Consider the following 23,082-nt stretch of genomic DNA (forward strand, 5'->3'; position numbering starts at 1 on the left):
GGCCCCAGGAACCACTATTGCCACTATTCATTTAAAGAAAATCTACCATCAAAATCCATCATGATAAACCAGGGACTCTTACTCATAGATCCAAGCACCGTGACTGTGGTAATCTTCTTATATGTATTATCCATGGCCTCCTTCCTTCTACAATCAACTTTTATAATGATGCTAATGAGCTGGAAGTGCTCTTGGGAGTGTTACCAGAGCCCCTACATGCTGCAGCTGTACAGGTTGTCATACTGTGCGGGGAGCACTTCCCCCAATCACAAACTTCCTCTGTCGCAGTGATATTACATCAAGCAGAGGAAGGGTGAAGTGCTGAGGGAGCATTAAAAGCTATAGTATGGGGAGGTTCTCTGTTAACACCCGCAGGAGCCCTTCAGGCTCATTAGCATAATTTTAAAAGATGATTTTAAAAGGAAGGAGGCCGTGGATAACAAATATAAGAACATTACCACATTCACAGTGCCTGTATCTATCCATTCTTGATTTGGATGGTAGATTTCCGTTAAATAAGAGCTAAGCTGCAGGTCATCAATATCACAAAAGTGAAAAACCCCTTTAAGCCAAGCTGAATTCTAGGTGCTTACCTTCCCCTTCCCATTAACATTCAAAAATGTGATCTTGGATTTATTCCACCTCCATCTTACCTTCCATGGTCTCCTAATTCCCTTAAAAAAATCTGGCATCCACATGGGAAGGACTACAGCTTCTCTTAGTAATTTCTTTGCTTCTTCCAGGTCGGCGATATCTTCCCTATTCCAAGACAAGTAAAGAGCGAAGGAGTGAAATATTCAGAAATTAAGAAAAGACAGAGCATGCACTATCTTTGCCCATATATATGGCCGTGCAGCTAGAATTTTCTATGGAGAGGGACGGGGGCGAGCAGCGCTGTGTACCCACATGTTCGTGTGCATGGAGCCTTACCTAGAATTACTACACCTACTGCCTGCATGGTCCTTCGGTGAGGCCAGAATAGTACATCTTGCATAAAATTTCACTAGCTGAATTCCATCTTTGTTAGCAAGATGGACATAAATTCACTAAACTGTCACATTACATGAACATTCTATGGAGAGGGGGGCTCATGAACCCTCTTCATACATCCTTAAAGGGTTTTTCCCACGAAAGAAAATTCTCAAATTCCAAATCCCCTAGTGATGTTTACGCAATAAAGATCATTTTTAACCCCTTATGTTACAATTTTACTCAGTTTTATTGCTGTTTTAGCTCCTATCACTCAGTGCTGGTCAGTGTAATATTCCAGAGTGTGGGCGGAGAAACTCTAAGCAGACACTTAATGATCCATCTAGTGCTGTGAGATGCTGTGTGCAATGTGCTTAGATTATCAGAGCCCAGGTTTATCTACACTTTTATTTAGCTTCTGAAAATGTGTACACCAGGACTGATAGAGACAGGTTGGAATTATATCTGTGAAATGCTGTATTTTTGTTAATAACAGTGAATTAGAGAATGTGTTATATGGTTATCCTGAACATATTTAAGAAAGGGGTTGTCTTTGTGGAAATACCCTTTTAACGGCATTATGAAATACATATATGTCATAATGTGTTTAGGGGCTTAAAGGAACACTCCAGCCAAAGTTGATTCGTTGAATAATACATGGTGCAGGGCCTGAACTCGCTTTCCCTGTATTCCTAGAACCTTGCTAGAACCTACAGTCATGTTCCTCCCTTCAGGCCCAATACATTGAATCACCTGTGACTGGAGTGTTCCTTTAAAAGTTAGGTATGGCTTCTTTAAAGGAACCCGTTCTCTCCTCCTTTTGTCTTCGGTCCTTCTGCGATGTCTGAAGTTTTGTTTGTCTGGTTATCTTTCATTTATAAGATCAAGAAATTCCCTCATGCACAAAACAAACATTTTATTAGCGGCTCACAAATCAGGCCCTGAAATGCAGCTTTGTTGTAAATACCATATTACATTTCAAGTGACTGAAATATAAATTCACGGCGAGGTGTAGGATTTTGCCGGCTTAAGTGTAGCTCTGTGTTTTGCTCAGGCGTTGATCACTTAAGCCAGTAACAATTTACAAAAGTATATTTCTAAAGAGCGTGGATTTTCCTGCATCGCTGCATTCGGCGCCCTACGTATCCGCTTTGCTGGAAGCAGCGTTTCATGCCGCATCCATTCTCTTTATTTCAGTGCGGGCAGATATAATAAAATGTCAGGGCCACTTTCCTCAAGCTGTAAAATAAACCCTAGCGTGGCTGACATCTGCTAACCAACCAAGGACAGAAGCCTGGCAAAGACAAGGGCGTTGTGCATGGGGGTCAAGATGACAAAACCAACACACTGTACAAGGTACCGAATACAATATGCCCAATTATAACTCCTTAAAGTCCTGGATTTTTCACCATTCAAGAATTTTTTTTTAGGAGTCTTCTCATTATCATTTGTCAAAAACAAATGATAATCAGAGATCCAAGACGTCTTCTTCTGGCACTACGGTATTTTTCGGACTATAAAGTGCACCGGATTATAAGGCGCACCATCAATAAATGCCTGCTCAAACATCTAGGTTCATATATAGTCCGAAAAATACGGTAATAACTTTTTCATACTTCGGGTACGGAGCTGCACAACCTTTTGATCACTTTTTATTACGGTGATAAAGTGGCATTTTCAACTTTGGCCGCTATGTTCTGTTAAACGCTGGGAATAACCATTATTATAATTTTGATAAACCGGACATTTTGCAACGAGGCAATACCGAACATGTTTATGATTTTTACTGTTTATTTTTATATTAGTTCTAGGGAAAGTTCAAGGGAAAATAGGGTAGTTTAACCCTAGGTTGTCACATTTAGCCCACCATATACTGCCTACTGCAGTATGGCAGTATATCGTGATTTTTCACATCACCTATTACACAGTGCAAATCACACATTGTAATAGATAGGCTAAAACAAGACAATGGGGCAGATTTACTTACCCGGTCCTGTCGCGATCCCGCGGTGCGTTGTCAGACGAGTATTCGGGTCTGCCGCGATTTACTAAGCCCGTGTGCCCAAGTTCCTGCATCCGTCACTTCCGCGCCGTGGTCCGCCGGAGTTCACCTTCTTCCTGGTGCATGTGAGTGCTTGATCTTGCGACACAATTCCTTTTTTAGATTCCGCGGTTTGTCCGAATCCGTCCGGTTGTCTGACGGCCCGTCCCCGATTTCTGTTGCGTGGAAGCCAGCGCCGATGCGCCAAAATCCGATCGTGTGCGCCGAAAACCCAGGGCAATTCGGCGCAAAACGGAAATCATTGGGAAACCCGACGAAAATGCCTCCGACGGACCCTTAGTAAATGAGCCCCAATATCGTGGTAAAAGATTGCGTAAAGGGGAGCACTGATCTAAGACAATATGACGGTGCTCATGTGCCGAAGGGCTAACACCGCAATCTGTGTTGCAGCAAACACCCAACTTGTATGGATATGCCTCAGCCAATATGTGACATATCAATAAATCAAGTCGATAAGGGGTTAAAAAAAACTGGGTGGAAAAATCAGAGCTTGTTTTTTTTCCCCCACAGCCATTTATAAAATGAAAGCTGAGCTCTCATTGGTTTCATGGGGAACTAGAACAGTTTTACCTCAGAAACTTCTGATAAATCTCCCCAATGGGGTTCTGTAGGGCCTTTAAGGATAAATAGAACAGTTTCAGAAATTTCTGAGCTGCAAAGACTACGCTGATCAATTAGAGTCATTGATATTAGAGTTGTAGTAAGACTACTTGAACATACCAATGGACATTGGGATTCCTAGAGATGATGTCCCGCTCCAAGGCTTCAACAAGATCCTTGTCGTATCCGGCACCATCAAACTTCTTCAGCTCATTTTCTCCGGGAACATCTTGCTGGTTTTTTCGGCCCTATAAAATGATATAAAATCAGGATTAACACAGCTGGAAAATGGCTAACAATTCTGGGTACTATACATTTATGCTACTACAGAACACAATTTGCTGCTTTGTACAGAGTGTGTGTGGACCTTGTACATAAGATTTTCTTTCTTCACAAGTCTTTGCAGTAATCCTTCGCACGCAGAGAAAAGCTTAGGAAATGTGGAGAGTGCTTTATAAATGAGGAAAGTAAAACGTGAGAAAATTTCCAGAACATTTCTTTCCTTTCCAATACTTTATGCCCTTCTATAGAAATGCTCATAAAACCGATTATATAGGTGATAGAATCAAGTATAAGGGGCGGATATTTGCTTATATTGTAAGCTAATAAAATCATGGGGCAGCAGATATTGTGCCGCCATGATTCAATAGCTGTTAGCCATCTGCAGAGGAGAGGGCAGAGGGAGCTGTGCAGATAGGGTCCTATGTAAAATCTTTAGGTAGCACATTTTAGAGCAGGAGGAGTTGAACGCATTGTACGGATAGTGTCCCATCTACAAGCAGCATGTTATAGAGCAGGAAAAGATGAGAAAATAGGACACTATGTACAATCTTCAGGCAGCATATTATAGAGAAGAAGGAGCTAAGCAGATTGTACATAGTGCCCTAACTGCTTAGCTCCTCCTGCTCTATAACATGCCTTCTGCAGATAGGACACTATGTACAACATGCAGGCAACATTGCAGAGCAGCATGTTATAGAGCAGGAGGAGCTGAACTGATTGTACATAGTGCATTATCTGCAGGACGGTGTTATAGAGCAGGAGCAGCTGAGCGATTGTACTCCTTCTGAACAGTCTAAGGGTTGCAACCTTTGAAATTCATACATGACGACCACATTAAGAGGAAGCTTTGGGGGCCCCTTCATCCAGTAGTAAAAATATCTGCCTCTAATGCCACATTTGGCTCATTTAGACTGCACACATGGATACACTATACATAGGACACACTGGGGCAGATTTACTTACCCGGCCCATTCGCGATCCAGCGGCGCGTTCTCTGCTCTGGATTCATGAAGGTTTTATGAAGGTAGTTCCTCCGCCGTCCACCAGGTGGCGCTGCTGCGCTGAAAATCATCTGAACGTGCCGGAATACACCGAGATGGACCAGGTGAAGGTAAGCGCTTCCCAAGCGACACATTTTCGGTTTTTAAATGCGGCGGTTTTTCCGAATACGTTGGGTTTTCGTTCGGCCACGCCCCCCGATTTCTGTTGCTCGCATGCTGGCGCCGATGCGGCACAATCCGATCGCGTGCGCCAAAATCCCGGGGGAATTCAGGTACAATCGGCGCAAATCGGAAATATTCGGGTAACACGTCGGGAAAACGCGAATCGGGCCCTTAGTAAATGACCCCCACTATGTGTAAGGTACTGAAATTCTGAAAATACAACTATTTTTTTTACAACTCTTAAAAGTCATTTTAGTTGTAATAGAATAGAAATTTTAGATCAATTCATTTTGACAGATCCGAGTGGAAATATCTTGACGGATTTATGGGAAGACATTACTCCATGCTTTCTTGTGATGAGATAGATTGGTTCCTCAAGTAGTTTATTTGAGAGACAGGCCAAGGACAGAATGTACAGATTTTGGGAAGTGGGAGACTGTAAATGGTATATACCATACTCCAGGGAAATATCTCACAACAAAAATTCTGATAGAAATGACCAAGTGAATTGAATAGAAAAGGTAGATTTTATCACATCAAGTAACTTAGAAGGACACAATTTTGTTAGCAAACTTTGTGCAAATCAATAGGATAATACTGTACAAGAAACTCTGGAATTATCTTCCAGAGTGTGAAAATCGTTTCAGGTATCAGTTTGTTCGCCTGATATAAGGTATCAGTTTGTTCGCTGGTGTATAAGCCGAGTTTTTCAGCACAAAAAATGTGCTGAAAAACGTCCCCTCGGCTTATACACAAGATATATATATATATATATTACTTTAAAAATAATAAACTTATATACTCACCCTCCGGAGAGCCCGATGTGCAGCGCTGCTCCCCCGATGTCCGCGCGGCTCCTCTTCTGGCTTCCGCGCCTATTTTCTTTCTTCTCTAATATCGTGCTGGGCACCGCCATGTTTTTCTCCTGGGCGGTGCCTAGTATGACGTCAGCAGCGGCGCGTCATACTATGCGCCTGCCGGGAGTGGACAATGGCGGTGCCCAGCATGATGTTACAGAAGAAAGAAGACGAGCCGCGCAGACATCGGTGGAGCAGCGCTGCACATCGGGCCACCGAAGGGTGAGTATTTTTTTTTTTTTTTTAATGCTGGGCAGGCTGTATACTACTGGGGGCAGGATGAGGTGGCTGTATACTACTGGGGCAGGCTGTATACTACTGGAGGCAGGCTGTATACTACTGGGGGAAAGCTGGGCTGGTTGTATACTATAGGGGGCAGGCTGGCTATATACTGGGGGGGGGTCTGTGACCAATGCATTTCCCACCCTCGGCTTATACTCGAGTCAATAGGTTTTCCCAGTTTTTGGTGGTAAAATTAGGGGTCTCGGCTTATACTCGGGTCGGCTTATACTCGAGTATATACGGTATATATATTATATACATCTCCAACCAAAAATGGAGCAAATTTTCACCATTTCACTGCATTTGAAATTTTTTCCCGCTTCCCAGTATTGGGCAGGGAATATTAAACACCATCACTATAAAGGTCACCGAGCTCTTTATGTGTAAAAATAAAAAAGTTATAGATTTTTGAAGGTGGGGAGTGAAAAGTGGAAATGAAAAAAACAAAAAAGAGCAGGTCATTAAGGGGTTAAAGGGACCTATAAGGTCTTTGTTGGGACATTTGGTCTCCAATAAGATATATCTACCGGTATACGTATTATCAGTTAAGAATGTTCTTACTTTGATGTGTCATTTGATGGTTGCAAAAACACATTAGAATGGTTTGGAGAGTACAAAGTAGAGTAACAAAGTACAACTTACACAATCTGCAGTATATAACAGAAGCCACTACTTGCTTTATGATTGTGGACCTCCAGGTTACTCAGCACTGATGACACAATTACAGAGAGAGTCCATTAGTCTGTACAGGAAACATTAGCTCTTAAAGCAGGAGCAGAAAACATGAACTTATTTCCCCTCAGAAAAAGTAAATCTTTTCACAAATCCATTTTCCGCCTGCCATCTAGTGACCATGAACTGTATGTTTCAAAAGGTAAAAAAAAAAATCAGAATATCATAGGAATAAAGGGAACCTGTTACATATATACTTGTCAGGTCTGAGGATGTAGACGTCTGCTCGCCAATAGATAGAGGTAAATGAAATAAGGATTGGGCATGTTGAATTTTACAGATATCTTTTAAAGGAATCTTCTTTCCTATTTGGAAAGGGAAATAAAGAGTCTTAAAAGTTATCTGGCGGCAGGTTGTTGTAGTAGCAGCAGTAGTAGAAGGAGCAGCAGTAGTAGTATCAGCAGCAGTAGTTGCAGCAGCAGTAGTAGTAGAAGTAGTAGTAGTAGTTTTAGTAGTAGTAGCAGCAGCAGATCCAAAAACTCACAATTTAGGGCTCTCAATCAGAATGGAAGGGTATGTGGAGACCCTCCTGCTATACATCTTTGGGGTATTGCCATTGGAAATATTCGTCAGCCAAACAGAGATTGAAGGTTTATGTCCCGGACAATAAACTATACTACACTATAAGACAGTGGCCGAGACTAAAAGCTATGGATCAGAAAGATGTATGGAAAAGGTCTAAAAAAAATCTAGGATAAGGAGAGGGCAGGTTGATCAGAAGCCGTGTCAATGTCCATCACAAAAGTCGATCCTCTTCTGTTCAGTAAAGCATCAGAATTTCATGGATGAGCTCTTGCCCCCACATTCTAATTTATTTTGTGGTCAGAACTTTTCTTGCCAATTGGATATGGTGGGTTAAAACAGGTTTTCTTTGTGGTTTGGGGAAAAAAAATTGGATAAAGTGGGTCCACAATCACTCTTCTGCATTTTCTAGGTATCCTCATCCTAGTCTATATTAAGGGATACAATTTATCTAGGAAAAGATGGAATAGAGAAACCTGAGGATTCCTCCAGTTCAACAAGATCACTTTCCTACTCTTCATCACAACTGAATAGGTTTATCTGGTCAACAGCAAAAAAAGAAAAGATAGGTCCCCCAGCTGCACAGTTAATAATAATAATTTCCTTTATCTGAACATCTAAAAATGCAAAGACGTTACTATCTGTACTTAACATCGGACGCGTTTCGGGGCCCTCCTTTTGCCCGAAAAAGCATCAGCTATTACGTACATATAGTCATGTCTTTGCAGTTTAACATGGTTGAATAAAGGAAATTATTTAACTGCGGAGCCAGGACTCATCTTTTCTATTTTTGCTGTTGAGTTTTATGGCAGCCTAGGCCCCGAGCACAGAATTTAAATGGGACTCAGCTGAACACAGCAATTGGACGAGCTGTGGAAGATGTAGCCGGAATAGCAGCTTTTCACTGAACGGCTTTATCTGGCATTTACAAGGGGCTCATTGTCTGTTTTTGCAGTCTGTATGTCATCAAGATGGAATGCGTTGCCGCATGTTCGCAAAAACGGTCTTTGTGATATTCAGATCTCATCCGTTTTTTTGCATTACAAAACAGAAGGTGGCAAATGATGTCACCAGTTTGTCCTAATCTCTTGAAGGGTCACATGATAGTGATACACTGCAGCTGATCTGCAAATATGGCCGGTGACATCAATATAGCATTCATATTTTTCACATTCCCATATTCCCTTCTACATGAAGGTCTGTAAAAATTGGCAGGAATAAGGTCATCTCTGAGTTTTCAACAGCATCCACACTGATCCACGCAGTTGGGGCATGTCTCACTGTGCTGAAGACTGGACTGCAAGAATCAGGATGATGCCAAACATGGCGTTTTGAACCCGTTTTTGGTCCGTTTTTAAGCAGTCCATCCTTTTTGACCCATTTTAATTAAGATAATTGGTAAAACCTGTCAAAATGGATCCTTTTTTTAACGCATGCGTTTGACAGACTGCTTAAAAACGGACCAAAAACGGGTTCAAAATGCCATGCGTGGCATCACCCTCATAGTTATATATGGTGCTAGGAGTCCTTTATATCAACGTGATAGTCATGTCCCATCCTCTGCACTGATGTCACTATGGGAAAACATGGCACCCACAGCAAAGCGTTTTACCCCTAAAACCAGAGGTCTAAAAATTCAGCTCATAGGGTCGCTCCTTTGGCCTATAACCTTCTGCCGGAGGGCATCAGTCACTTTGGAATGGTACACCATTTTTGCAATGTCAGTATAAACTGGAAAGTTAGACTGCCAGTTGATTATGGTTTGTCAGATAATTATGGAAATTAGCATCAGATGCCAAATTAAGGGCTCTTTTACATTGGTTGTTTTTCACATCTGTGGTTCAGTGATTTTCATGGATGTCTCACAAAGCCATCATTTTAAATGGGTGTTTTCACATTGGCTCATTTTTTTAATGATCCGTCGTCCATTGAAAAAATTTTGAAACCTGTCCTATTTTTTAAATTGATGCGGATCTCGGAAGGCAATAGAAGTCTATGGGTCCGCAATAAAAACTGATAAAACAAACAGTTTTTTTTTCCACTAATGAGACTGAGAAACCAGGTGTCATGTTTTCAAATCAATATTAAAGGGCATCTACCACCAGGATAAGGGATTGTACGCAAAGGAGTCTGAGGGGCTCCAGGCTCCATTAACACCAATGGAGCCCATCAGGTTCATTTGCATACATTCTTTCATCCTGGTGGTAGATTTCCTTTAAATTGTAACTGTAAAGTTACTGAAAAAAAATAGTTTTGGCACAGCTGGAGAGAGCCTTTGACAACAATTGCGTCGATACCTGTATCATGCTGCTGGCTTTTTCCTCACCTTAGATACAGGCTGATATATCTATCATCCTTTCTTATAAAACAGTAGTTACTCACCGGTAATGATGTTTCCTCGAACCACGACGGCACCAACCAGAGAGAGGGATCCGCCCCCAGGGACAGGAAACCTGAGCATAAAAAACATGCTCCTCCTATTCTGCCTCAGTGTTTACAGAGACTTGGAAGAGCCATATCATTAGTACATCAGAAACATACAAATCTATATATCGTTTTCCATGTATGCGTAATTTATATATATAAAATATATATATATATATCTTTTTTTTTTTTTTTTTTGCAACACCCGTGAATTATCCTATAGAAACATAGATTTAGGAAAGAACACCCTGGGTGGGAATATACCAGGTGCCGTCGTGGTTCGAGGAAACATCATTACCGGTGAGTAACTACTGTTTTCCCCTTCACCACGACGGCACCAACCAGAGAGATTTTCAGAGAAAAGTATTAGGGAGGGATAACAGAGGAGAGAACCTTCCTCCCAAAAGAAAGTTCAGATGACCCCGCCACATTCACCCGATAATGTTTGAAGAAGGTGTGGGGGGTAGTCCAACATGCAGCCTGACAAATTTGGTTGGAGATTTCGGGAGTGGAGATTAAGTCGGTTACTCCTTTTGTAATTTTCTCTTGTTTCTCTAGAGGAAGGAAGGATTTTTGACACTGGGAATCCAGCAGTACGCCCAGGAATCTTTTTTGTGTTGACGGGGTTATACAAGATTTTTCTAGGTTTCTGACCCAACCTAAGAAATCTAGGATTCTGCATACCCTGTCTACCTGGTTCCTTACTGCTTGTTCTGAGGAACCAACTAGTAGGAAGTCGTCTAAATATGGGATGAACAGACCTGGATCTTTTCTTATAAAGGTTGCCATTTCTGAAATAACCTTTGTAAAAACCCTCGGTGCGATGGCTATGCCAAAGGGAAGTGCTCTGAACTGGAAATGCAAGATCCTTTGATCTATTTGAACCGCAAGTCTTAGGTACTTCTGGTATTCCGGATGAATTGGAATATGGTAATAAGCGTCTGCCAGGTCTACTGACGCCATAAAACATCCCGGGAATAGCAGATTTACCGTGGACTTTAAAGTTTCCATTTTGAAACTTGGGATCTGAAGATGTGAATTTAAACCTTTTAAGTTTATTATAGCTCTTAATGACCCGTTGGGCTTTTTCACCCAGAAAAGAGTTGAATAAAATCCTTGACCCTTTTCCCCCGACGGTACCTGACACAGTACCTTTTTGGAAAGAAGAGTAGCAATTTCTGACATCATTGCTAGTCCACCTTTTCCGGACGGGACCTTTGTAATTCTGAATCTCTGAGGAGGGAGAGTTGTAAAGTCCCAGGTTATCCCTTGTGAGATGGTACTTAGGATCCAGTTGCTGTCTGATATTGTTTTCCAGGCCGGGAGGAAAAAGGAGAGTCTTCCTCCTACCTGGGGCCTCATGTCACTGTGGATGGGAACGGGCCAGTTTGGATTGATTCCTAGATTGGTTAAATAAGAACCCTCTATTCCTCTGAGGTGGTCTGGAGGAATTTGGTCTAGAGTCTCTCTCTCCTTTCAAACCTTGCCCTACGAAAGGACCGAAAGGATCTTGATTTATAGGGAACATAAGGGGAAGGGAATCCTTTCCTCTTATCCCCTGCTTTTTCTAGTAAATCATCCAGGATGGGACCGAATAAAAAATTTCCATTACAGGGTATACTACACAGTCTACTCCTAGAGGCCAAATCGCCCGACCAGTCTTTTAGCCACAGGGCTCTTCTTGCAGAGTTTGATAGTGTCGCAGATCTTGCTGATAGTCTCAGACTATCAATCGAGGCGTCTGCTAAAAGAGCTGCTCCTTTCTGTATATTTGAAATAGAGGACTGCAGATTTTCTCTAGGGACTTTATTATGTATATCATTCCCCAATTGGCCTAACCACATCAATACTGCTCGGGCCGTGCAAGCGGCTGCCACGGCCGGTTTAAACGCATTTGTAGAAGATTCCCAAGTTTTTTTAAGTTATCCATCCGCTTTCCTATCTAAAGGATCCTTTAGGGAACTAATATCTTCAAAGGGTAGAAAAGCCCCACGGGCCATTTTTATGATTGAAGCATCCACCTTTGGTGGAGGGCCCCAGGATGAAGTATGATCCGAATCAAAAGGGTATTTCCTTTTAATCGCTCTGGAAATAAAAGATTTCTTGTCAGGGTTTTCCCACTCCTTTGAAATTAATGTGGAAATAGTGTTGTGAATGGGAAAAGTGCATTTTTTCTTTTCCGCTAAACTTTCAAACATAATGTCCTGGACCGATTTTGGTTCTTTCTTTTCCTCAATGTCTCATCTTGAATTATACCCTCTTCTTCAGAATTTGAAGGGTCTTCCAGGGCTGTTACAGTGGAAGGACCCGGAAGATTTTTATCCGGTAATATAGGTGCCGGATTAATAGTTTCTTTTACTGTCAATTGGACCTCTTCTCTAATTACTGAACGAAGGGTCTCAAGCCATGAGGAGGATTCCTCTGAGATAATCTTTCCAATGCAGGAAGAACACGTATTTTTTTCATAACCAGACGGCAACTTCCTACTGCACATCCTACATTCCCTGTGGTGTGTTTTCCTAGTGGCTTTCTTGGGAGTATCTTCTCCCTGAAACCATTAAGAATCAGAACATTAGTGTGTGTAAGGAAAAATGCCCCATCGGGTAACTCACCACACCTTCATTCTCCTGGCCTGAGCTGCAAAGCACCGTATGCTTACTGTTGCATGGCCCTTAAATTTGAAAAAAATCCAGCCAGGCCACACCCCCTTCCGGTTCCTGACATGTCGGCTCGATCTTCTATTGCATATACACATATGCACAGAACGAGCCCAGCCTGCTCAGAAATAGTAACCACCGGGGTTCCCTCCCCTGCCCTCACGCTGCATACCTCCGGTCCGGGCAGCACACCGATGCGACCCGGAAGTGAAGAGTGACCACTTCCGGTCGCGCGAATCCGGAACACCAGCGTGCTGCACATCCGGCCGAGGCGCAGGACAGGAGGAGAGGTCCACGTGGAGCCGGCTTCTTTCCCGGAGAGACGCGAAGCGCCCCTCGGTGAGTCCAAACTGGGGGCACCCGGCGGAACCAACCAGAGGTTCCATCAGCCCACGCTCAGGTCCCTTCCAGGGACAGGAAACCACTGAGGCAGAATAGGAGGAGCATGTTTTTTATGCTCAGGTTTCCTGTCCCTGGGGGCGGATCCCTCTCTCTGGTTGGTGCCGTCGTGGTGAAGGGGAAAATCATATTCAGCTATTCCTAAAGTGGGTGGCACTTCCTGGTTGTGACATAAGCTTAGGGCATTGAGGCCCGAGAACTGAGAGCATTCATATAATCATATAACTCAGAACAGCATGTTTGTAATAGGTCAACCTGAAGTATATGACGAGTCACCTACTCATGACATCAATCAAGATCTTTGCCAGACACTAAGGCCTTTCACATGAATCAGAACAGCATGTTTGTAATAGGTCGACCTGAAGCATGTGATTAGTCACCTGCTCATGACATCCCTCCTCAAGTCCTGTTTTCTTTCACTCTTCTACTACTGACCTTCCTAACAAGCCTCCTCTCTGGTTTTCCATGGTAACCAGAAAGCATGGCAAATGGAGATCAACCTGGACAAGGTAAAATCTCTACTAGCAGCAGATGCAGATGGCTAATTAAAGTAAATTAGAAAATCGCTTATTTTTGTTTAGTGCAATTTGGCAAAAGTTTTTATACTTTTACAGTTGTACTTTAAACCTTCAGGTTTTTTTTAATACATAGAGACAAAATGGAAGCAAACCGGAGATACAACCAAGACAAAACACAATGGATGCGCAACGGAAGGGCAGCACCAACCCCAGTGTGAAACTACCCTAACACCAACAACTTGCAGTGCTAGGAGGGTGCGTTCATAGGTCTACTTTTTCACATGCAGTTTTTGATTTCCAAACCAGGAGTGGAGTGAAAAGGAGAGAAGTTGAAGCTTCTATATCTAATTTACATATTTATTCTGTGCTTTAGTATAAATACAATTTATGAAATAAGCTTAAAAATACTGCAATTTTACTCATGTCTACACAATGACCTTGACATTTAGAAAATTTAGTGTTTATTATATTTATTGTATGTGAACACACTTTAATCAGTTGAATTCTGCAGCAGATTTTACAAGGAATCCACATGTAATATCTGTATATTTTGCCGCAGACCCATATGGGATAAACTCAATGACGTAAGTTGATTTGCGGAAAAGATGAACGTGTACCTGTAGCTTTGTGCCACATGTGATTTAGCTCACAGACTATTGCCTATACTTGATACAAGGGGCAATTGTGATGCAGAGCAATACTGAATATACATATTTATATCCCTTCATGCCATTCATACAAAAAACATTCACAGTGGGTAGGAATTTGAATCCCCGCCCCCCCCCCCCCCCCTGTTGTGAGCTATGCAGGTGAAAACGCAGGTTAAATGAAAAAGATAAAACGATACGCTGCAGAAAAAGACTAAAAAATCTGAAGTGTCAAAGCCTCTAGGGAACAATGTGCGAGGAAAGCTGAAAGTTGTGTAGTTATAAATGACTTTCTCTGGGATCTGCAGAATACTTGTGGCTACATTACTTCTTGCTGCATAATGAATGCATAGTATGCATTAAAATCCTGCCAGAATTAGAATTGACTCTTTCCATTAAACACGTTATTAATGTACAAAGTAACAGCCAGCAAAAACAAAAACGATTAAGTGGCAATGCAATAAACCAGCTCAGCGCTAGGCTTATTTATTGACATTCATCTGTTCAGCCCAACTAACACCTGTATATCGGGAATGAGCCGCCCTGTAATCTATGGACGCTCCATTAACCCCGTCTAGGAGCCGTAATGCAGCTGGCCCAAAGCCTGGAGACCTCATGCTCCAAGTAACTTACTTAGAAAGAAAACCAGGACAAAACTCTAGCAGCACAATCCTTTCCACAATGGGTATATGTAAGCCACGTAGAATTTGGTGTGCCAAAATTCATGGGCGAACTGCCAGAAGAGTGCATCACATTGCTGGTCATACACCTGCAGAATTGGGGGCACATGTCCTCACACTGCTGGGCTCTTGGCTACCTGAGTGAAGTTGGCCCCCCCACCTTGTTCAAATCAAACAAAATTGGTGTCAACCGTTTGTGCAGCAAAAATTTCCGTTTGTGCCGCTAAGGTTTTTAAGATTTTAATGAAAGTTTCCAGAGGTCCTCAGAGGTCAACCAGCCCTCCCACATTGCCCAAACCAAACAAAGCTGGTGCCAATCAATTCCGCTATGTTTGTGCTGGTTTGTGCTGTTAAAAATTTTTTTGTGCTGCTTTTGTTTTGAATATATGAACAAAAAATTAAAAGGTCAAAAGTTCAAGCAGCTACCCCACATTAACCGAATCGAACATAAATGGTGTCAAATGTTAGTGCTACATTTGTGCAGCAAAAATTTTCGTTTGTGCCGCTATCATTTTTAATACATTCATATTTTTATCCAGAATGTCATCAGAGTTCATTTCTTCCAAAGTACAATGTGTTTGCCAGCTCCCCCTGGTGATCAAACCAGAGAAGTGTCACTAGGTTTGTTTTTTACCAGTTCATCCTAAACACCTTTAACCTATGTAAACACCTGAACTTGAAAGAAAAGTCCGATATCCAGCCAGTTCCGGGACACTTCAAAATTCTTTATTGAGGCACATATTTAAAATCCACAGCAGGGAAATAACGCCGATGCGTTTCGGACGGACTAGCCGTCCTTAATCATGCTGGAAGGTGAGCTGACTCCCATTCTACATTTTCTGTAAACACCTGAACATACCTTAAAAATGATAGCGGCACAAATGAAAATTTTTGCTGCACAAACCAGCACAAATGTAGTACTAACATTTGACACCAGTTTTGTTTGATTCGGTTAATGTGGGGGGCTAGTTGAACTTTTGACCTTTAATTTTTTATTCATTTATTCAAAACAAAAGCAGCCCAAACACAAATTTGAGCGGCACAAACGTAGCAGAATTATTCAGCACCAGTTTGGTTTGGCTAGGGCAATGTGGGGGGGCTGGTTGACCTCTAATGACCTCTGGAAACTTTCATTAATATCTTAAAAACAATAGCGGCACAAACAAAAATTTCTGCTGCACAAACGTAGCACAAACATTTGACACCAATTTTGTTTGATTTGAACAAGGTGGGGGGGCCAACTTCACTCAGGTCTCTTGGCTCTGTGCATTGGCTGCTCCATAGTCCCTCCCACCTGCTGTATAACACCAGCATCATGCGGCAAATTTTAATAAGAGCAGAAGAGAGGGGCTGTATCAAAGATCTCAATGACAATAAGCACAACAGTGTGAGGAAACACCCCATTGTACTCCGGAAGTAATTCCGGTATATACAGTGTATACAATGTATTTTGCTGCAGTCCTGGTGCTACAAACGTGAGATTATAAGCCTTGAAAACAAATGATTTGGCTTGCTCAAATGCTTGATCCCTTCTCACCCTAAATTATCTGCTGACAAAAATGGCGTTACCCCCTCCCCCCCCATACACATAAGATATCCGCCCAGCCCTGCCAAAACACCAGGCTCTTCTGACTTATACTTAATTAAAGAAAATATAGCATCAAAATCCATCACGGTGAGGACTTTCAACTCTTTACCAGCAGGTATTACTGGTGCAAGGGGTAAAATTCTGAAATTCTGGCGACATCAAATACCAAAATGAATGATTGTAAACCAAGCACACCGACATACTGGTGTGTGCCCTCTCTGGAAGTATCTGCTCTTCCTTGGGCTTCTTATGCCCTTGTTTTTAAGAAAAAAAAGTCTTTCCAAATTCTGCAAATGAACATGAGGGGCTCCAGACTCCAACAGCTACGGAGACCGGAGCCCCTCAGTTCCATAATTTTAAAAGCCTTTATGTTTTTTAAAAAAACCTGGACATTAGAAGCTAACAGAAGAGCAGATCTTGCCAGAGGGGGCACACACCAATATGTCAGTGTGCTTGGTTTACAATCCTTCATCCTGGTGGTAGATGTCCTTTAACTTTTGATTTATGCAAAGTTTGTTGAAAAGTAAGTGAATATATAAAAGCAACCCGTCACCCCGTTAAACATGAAATTGCAACTGTTTAACTATACAAATCTCTCCCAAATCTCAACCCCGAAGCCCACCCCCTTGACTAGTAGATGACTTGGAATACAAGTTGTATGCGGCCACACACTGTCGTTATAAGGAGATGCCTGGACAGCATTTCCTACACCCTATAACAGTGATGGCAAACCTTTTAGACGCCGAGTTCCCAAACTGTAACCCAAAACCCTGCTAATTTATCGCGAGGTGCCAACCAAAAATTAAAGCAATAACTTATTGCTCCCTTTTCAACAACTTTCAATCATATTGGCCTCCTGAGGACAGCAACACAGTAGAAAGATGGAAAATTTTCATCATTTTAGCTTCTTTCCAGTTTCCCTCTGTACACAGATAATTCGGCCCTGTCTAATTCTCCCTCTTCCTACAGTCCCAAGTAGCGAAGTAAGTATCAAAATATGACTGAAAGCAGCATCTTTTAAGTTGCTTGGAACTGCAGGAAGATTCTTTGAGTCCTCTCTGGGGTGCTGGGGCGATGGCGAGGGTGCCCACAAAAAGGGCTCTGAGTGCCGCCTCTGGCACCCGTGCCATAGGTTCGCCACCACTGCCCTATAAGGTATGTTTAGGGGTTTAACAGGTGTCCCGCTGGTGACAGGTTCCTTTTAAAGGCTGGAGGAAGAGGGGTACATAATAACAGCCTTATACTCGAAATATCCCTTTGACCAGAATAGCACAACTCGGAAGAATAAGATTTGGTTGTGTATACAGTACCAATGCAAAACCAAATGGGTGACCACCAGCTAATCGCCATCAATTACACAGCCTTTCTTGTACGCTGTAATTACTTCTTTTCCGCTGCTATTTCTGGGCAATAACTAGCCACTAACAGCTACACGTAAAAGAACCTGATGAGGTGAAGACAAAAAAGTACAGATTATGTATAAAAAGTAACAGCATTAAATGTCCTTCATAATGGAAAGACCCAACCAGCCATTGCACGTGTAAGCATTTAAACAGGCCCAGGGGCGTTAAAGAGTTAAAATCAATAAGCTCCTTCCGAGGTAGTCACCGCATGAACAGTTTTCCATCCCATCGCTGTTCCTCTGTACTTGCAGATATAAGCCAAGTATACTCTAATGTCAAGTACCTTTTACACTTGATTTGCTCAAAGGCAGATGGAGAAACTGCTTATAGTCTGACTGTACACAGAGAAAGGAAAGCAGCAGCGCCCTCATCTGTTCAGTGCTAGGAAAGAAGAGTCACTGTATGATTATTATTATTACAGGCGGTCCCCTACTTAAGGACACCCGACTTACAGACAACCAATAGTTACAGACGGACCTCTCTGCCCGCTGTGACCTCTGGTGAAGCTCTCTGGATACATTACTATAGTCCCAGACTGCAATGATCAGCTGTAAGGTGTCTGTAATGAAGCTTTATTGATAATCCTTGGTCCAATTACAGCAAAAAATGTTTAAACTCCAATTGTCACTGGGGCAAAATAAAAAAAATTGTCTACAACTTCAATTATAATATATACAGTTTCGACTTGCATACAAATTCAACTTAAGAACAAACCTCCGGACCCTATCTTGTATGTAACCCGGGGACTGCCTGTATTGGGTTATTTATATTCTATATGGTTTATTTTATTATTATTATTTGGCGAACAATGAAGTTAATTACATAACAGGATGCATTTTTATACTATCGCACCCTCTTAGAGGGCTCTTATTAAAATTACAGTCAAAAACTATACACGCTTTATCAAAACAATATTTTTCTAATTCATTTCCCTAGGTTGCCTATAATTTAAATACTGCATATACAGGCAGTCCCTGGGTTACGTACAAGATAGGTTCTGTAGATTTGCATGCAAGTCGGACCTGTATATTTTATAATTGTAGCTCTTATGATGATGAAGCTCTGTCCCTTCTATGGTTGGTTCAGCACTTCTCCTAGCACGTGGGTTTTTCACTGCAGGAGATGATGATGCAACCACTTTTCTCCCTGCCAGACAGAATAATCAATTGCTGCACCACCCCTTTAGCTGCTGTGTATGAGTGATCCAGCTCAGGTTGATTAGTCATGCTTGACTAACCTCCATTTGTAATTCTAAGGTCTCGTGTCTAATGTGTCGATCGAGGTAACCATGTTGACCCAGCCTTCCCTAGGTCCTGAATGTTGTAATTGTTTTTTCAGCAAAACCACTCAGCTCAGGGATTAACGAAAATATGATCCTGCATCAGTGTAGCTACAGCATTCTCAAGGTATGTCTGCTTCATAATGCATCAAATCAAATGGTAGATTTTCTTTAATTGCAGAAAACTTTGAAAACTCTTATTACTGTTTATTGAAGCCTAAGGCTAAAGTACAGTAAATTCCCAACAACCAGTGGTCCGTTTGTAACTCGGGGTCGTCTGTTAGTTGGGTTTTCAGTTCAGAATTACTGAAGGAAATAAATGAAGAGCTAACAGAGATGTGAACAGAGTTAGGCCGCACACAAATGTTTGCAGCCAGTGTTCATCTGTTTATATGTTGGTCTGATCCCATGGACTGCAAACCTTGCACAGGATGAGGGTCCTTGCATCATCATAAAATATGACGCAAGGATTCCCTGTCTGCCAGTCAAACTGAAGCACCAGCACTATCAAACATCTTACAGTACCAGCGCTATAATTTGTGTACAACCGGCCTCAATCCTATGATATTGATTCTATATTGCTCTATTTGCCCAGCAGATCTGTAAATGTAACCCATCATAGAAAATCATAACTTTGATGTTTAACTGAGTTTTCAGAATGGATTACAATTATGTATGTTGGGTCAGACATGTGCCAGTGAAACCACCGGTGGGACCAGATGCTTTTTGGCTCCGCCCCCTGTTGGCTATTGACTCCTACCCTGTCTTTGCAAGCTCCATCCCTTACCTAACTCTCTCCGGACAAAGAAAGAGTTATATATTGTGATGATGCAGAGAGCAATCAGCTTTTTCCATCATCCTCATTGTTGTTTCCCTGTAGCTGTGATACCGGCAGGCGCGGAGTGATGCAGTCATCAGGTCTGCCGGCATCACAGAGGAAGATAAGAAGAGAAGAGTTGCTAGGGAATGGGGACAGGTAAGTATGTGGTGGTTATTATTTATTTAGTCAAGCAGGGGAGCTCAAATATTTTTAAAAGCTCACACTGGCTGATAAGAGATGGTTAAAGGGCCAGATGCAGAACCCGGGCCGTACAATACCCAGGTGTAATCGAGATCTATAACATATAAGCAATTCAGTAGTTATAGATGTCTTGGAGGTGGAGTCAAGAAATGACCTACATATTGGCACAGCATCTTAATAAGAAATAATCACCTTGAGTATGAGGGTGTCAAGTGAAAGACCCAGATTATGCAGTCATTTTTCTAATTGATGATGCAGAACAACAGAACATGCAAGGTCCAAGACATGAACCTAGCCTTTCTAACACAGAATAGCGCAATATGGGGTTCAAAGTGTAGATCAATGTGCATGTCCTCCTACAGAGCTGAGAACGGATGGATAAACATGTTCAGTCACTCTCTACAGAGCAGCCAATAGAAATAGCTTTCTGCCCTGCTTGTCAGGGAAGGAGCAGAATGGAGAAGACTACTACTACATCTACTACTACTATATATAAACTGCCTTCATCAGCGCAGAGGAGGAAAAGAATAAAAAGGAAAGACGAGGATCTAAATGATAATTCTATATTTATCCATAGATGCAGATTGGGTCTAGGTATAGTCTCATCTGCTGTAAATGCTTTGTACTTTAGCGCCAGCAGCTCCTGACTGTGACTTTAATCACCAATTATGTGATGCACCGATTAATTGTCTCCAGATAAAACAAGACTGCGTAATGTAAGTTATCTAGAAAGAAGCATTTACACTTTGTTTTATTTTGCATAATTACCGTACTCTCTTCTAAGCTCCATTTTTCCCCCTTAGAGGGTACAAAGGGTTAAGCAATACCGATACTTGAAAAGACGATATTAAGATGATAAGCCAAACCCCCGCAGGACTGACTCCTTTATGCGAGGATCCGAAAACGATCCGAGCGACGGTGCCGTCTGCTGACACTTGTGGTTGGTTGCTAAGCAAACCTGCTGTTCAATCACTTTGCCGGCATCGCCAGCCACACACACTAATGAGCAGCCCCTCGAAAACCTTAGGAAAGAAACCCACACACACACGCCGCAGACTTGAGGGTTTATTTTTACAATCATATTGAGCGCGTGGGGAAATAATTACTTTTGTACTCCAGGAGAATAAAAAAAGAAAAAAAAAACACAGCAAAGCAAAACATTCTTCTCGCTTCACGAGAATCATTATCAATCGTTATGGAGAATGTTCTTACAGTGAGCCAAACTGTGACGGCTTCTAGGGGAGCCACATAAAACATATGCTCCTTTATACAGTGGTATCACACCAAGAAAGGCTCTGCATTAACAAAAAAGGATGATATTTTATTTTATCTATATGTAACCATAGTGGGCACAGAGTCTTCCCCACATCATACTTGTCCTAAGATTAAAGGATTAGTCCCGTTTCAGGTTTGTGTGCTGAGAATTTATCCGGTCCAAAATGTCTTCCAAAACAATTATAAAGTTTGGTTTCAAAAGGCTACAACCCGCTGATCACAAATCATCAAAGCAATGCATAAAAAATCATAGCTAATGGATATGCAAATCAATGCAAGTGCACCAGGGGCAGGGCAAATTAGCCAGATGTGCTACAGTCCGCTGCAAGTGCACCAGGGGCAGGGCACAATTTTCCAGCTGTGCTACAGACCATTGAAAGTGCACCAAGGGCAGGGCCAATTTTTCCAGATGTGCTACAGACCGCTGAAAGTGCACCAGGGGCAGGGCCAATTTTCCAGCTGTGCTACAGATAGCTGCATGTGCACCAGGGGCTGGACCAATTTTCCAGCTGTGCTACAGATAGCTGCTTGTGCACCAGGGGCAGGACCAATTTTTCAGAACTATTACGGACAGGTGCAAGTGCACCGTGGCTTGGCCAGTTTACCAGATGTGTTTGATCCGAATATGTGCCTCTAACATTAGTTCGCAAAACGTTTTGGACTTGACATACTACTATTTACAGCAAATTCCTAGCAAGGTTCCTTGGCAGTCCAGAGGTGCAGTACAGGTTGGCTAGGTGAGGCGATTTTGTGTGGGTCTGGGGGATTGGGGCAGTTGAGTGCCCCCAAAAATGTTTGTAAATTAGTTATCATCCCAAAGAGTCAATTGGAAAACTGCTCCCTTTAAGTCTTACCCTTCAAAACAGGCCTTGTAACATGTCCGAGGATGTAAGACAAACCAGACTCTCATCCGCAACCATCTGTTATGGGCATTTGTGCCTCCTCACTGCAGGGCAAAGTACTAATCTTTACCCACAATCCCCTAATATAAATATTACAATTTGGCTATTTGGCCCAGCCCTTCTTTGATCATGAATCATGTTCCTTTCATCCATACTCTGATACCAGAATCAGGGGGGACACCTACATAGTGTGAACTGACCAATGTCAGACGGGTGGGATGTACTCTAAAGAAGAAATCAATGTTTTCCATGTTTCAGCTTTTTCTTATATTTAATAGCTCAGCGTCCCCATTGATCAGAAGACACAGCTGCAGCGACTATACTAAATACCGAACAGAGATCTGCCAAGAGTACACAATGGCGTCTTCCAAGTTATTATTACGCGGATGACAGCGAGTCTTAGTAGCGCGGTCTGCCTCACAGCTTGAGCAGTTCTGCTGTAAAGACCTTCTAGAGCTCTGTGAACTGAACATGGGACTCGAGCTTTCAGCAGACAACAATAACAACCATGGCAACGCAAAATTAGTTTAAAAATAGACGGAAAAGGGGAAAAGGCAATTGTGCTTGGTTGCTAGTTGACGAAGAAGAAAAAAATATTTCAATTGTTTTCTAATTCATTGTTGGAGATTCTAAACAAATGTTTTAAAAATCTATTTGTTCAATTATTGCATTATTAAGACAGCACAACAGTTCCTAGTCATACCCATCTTGGTTATGTCACAGCAAAAAACAATACTCGTAGAGGAGCATCTTTAAAGGGAACCCCTTGTCCATCACTTTGCAGGTGTTAAAAACATGTTTTTATAGCCGGTGGCATGCC

The 23,082-nt window shown here is 42.1% G+C and overlaps 1 protein-coding gene across 1 annotated transcript in view; it reads right to left on the reverse strand.

Moving 5' to 3' along the window:
* KATNAL1 (katanin catalytic subunit A1 like 1) overlaps positions 1-23,082 on the reverse strand; it is a 60,499-nt gene that overhangs the window by 17,717 nt on the left and 19,700 nt on the right. Inside the window, exons 5-6 of the mRNA XM_072134365.1 lie at positions 3,752-3,879; positions 654-759 (exon numbers count right to left, since the gene is read on the reverse strand). Coding sequence (XP_071990466.1) covers positions 654-759; positions 3,752-3,879 — 234 coding nt within the window. The remainder of the gene's footprint in view (positions 1-653; positions 760-3,751; positions 3,880-23,082) is intronic.

The sequence above is a fragment of the Engystomops pustulosus genome, chromosome 2 (genome assembly GCF_040894005.1).
Source record: "Engystomops pustulosus chromosome 2, aEngPut4.maternal, whole genome shotgun sequence".
Classification (NCBI taxonomy): domain Eukaryota; kingdom Metazoa; phylum Chordata; class Amphibia; order Anura; family Leptodactylidae; genus Engystomops; species Engystomops pustulosus.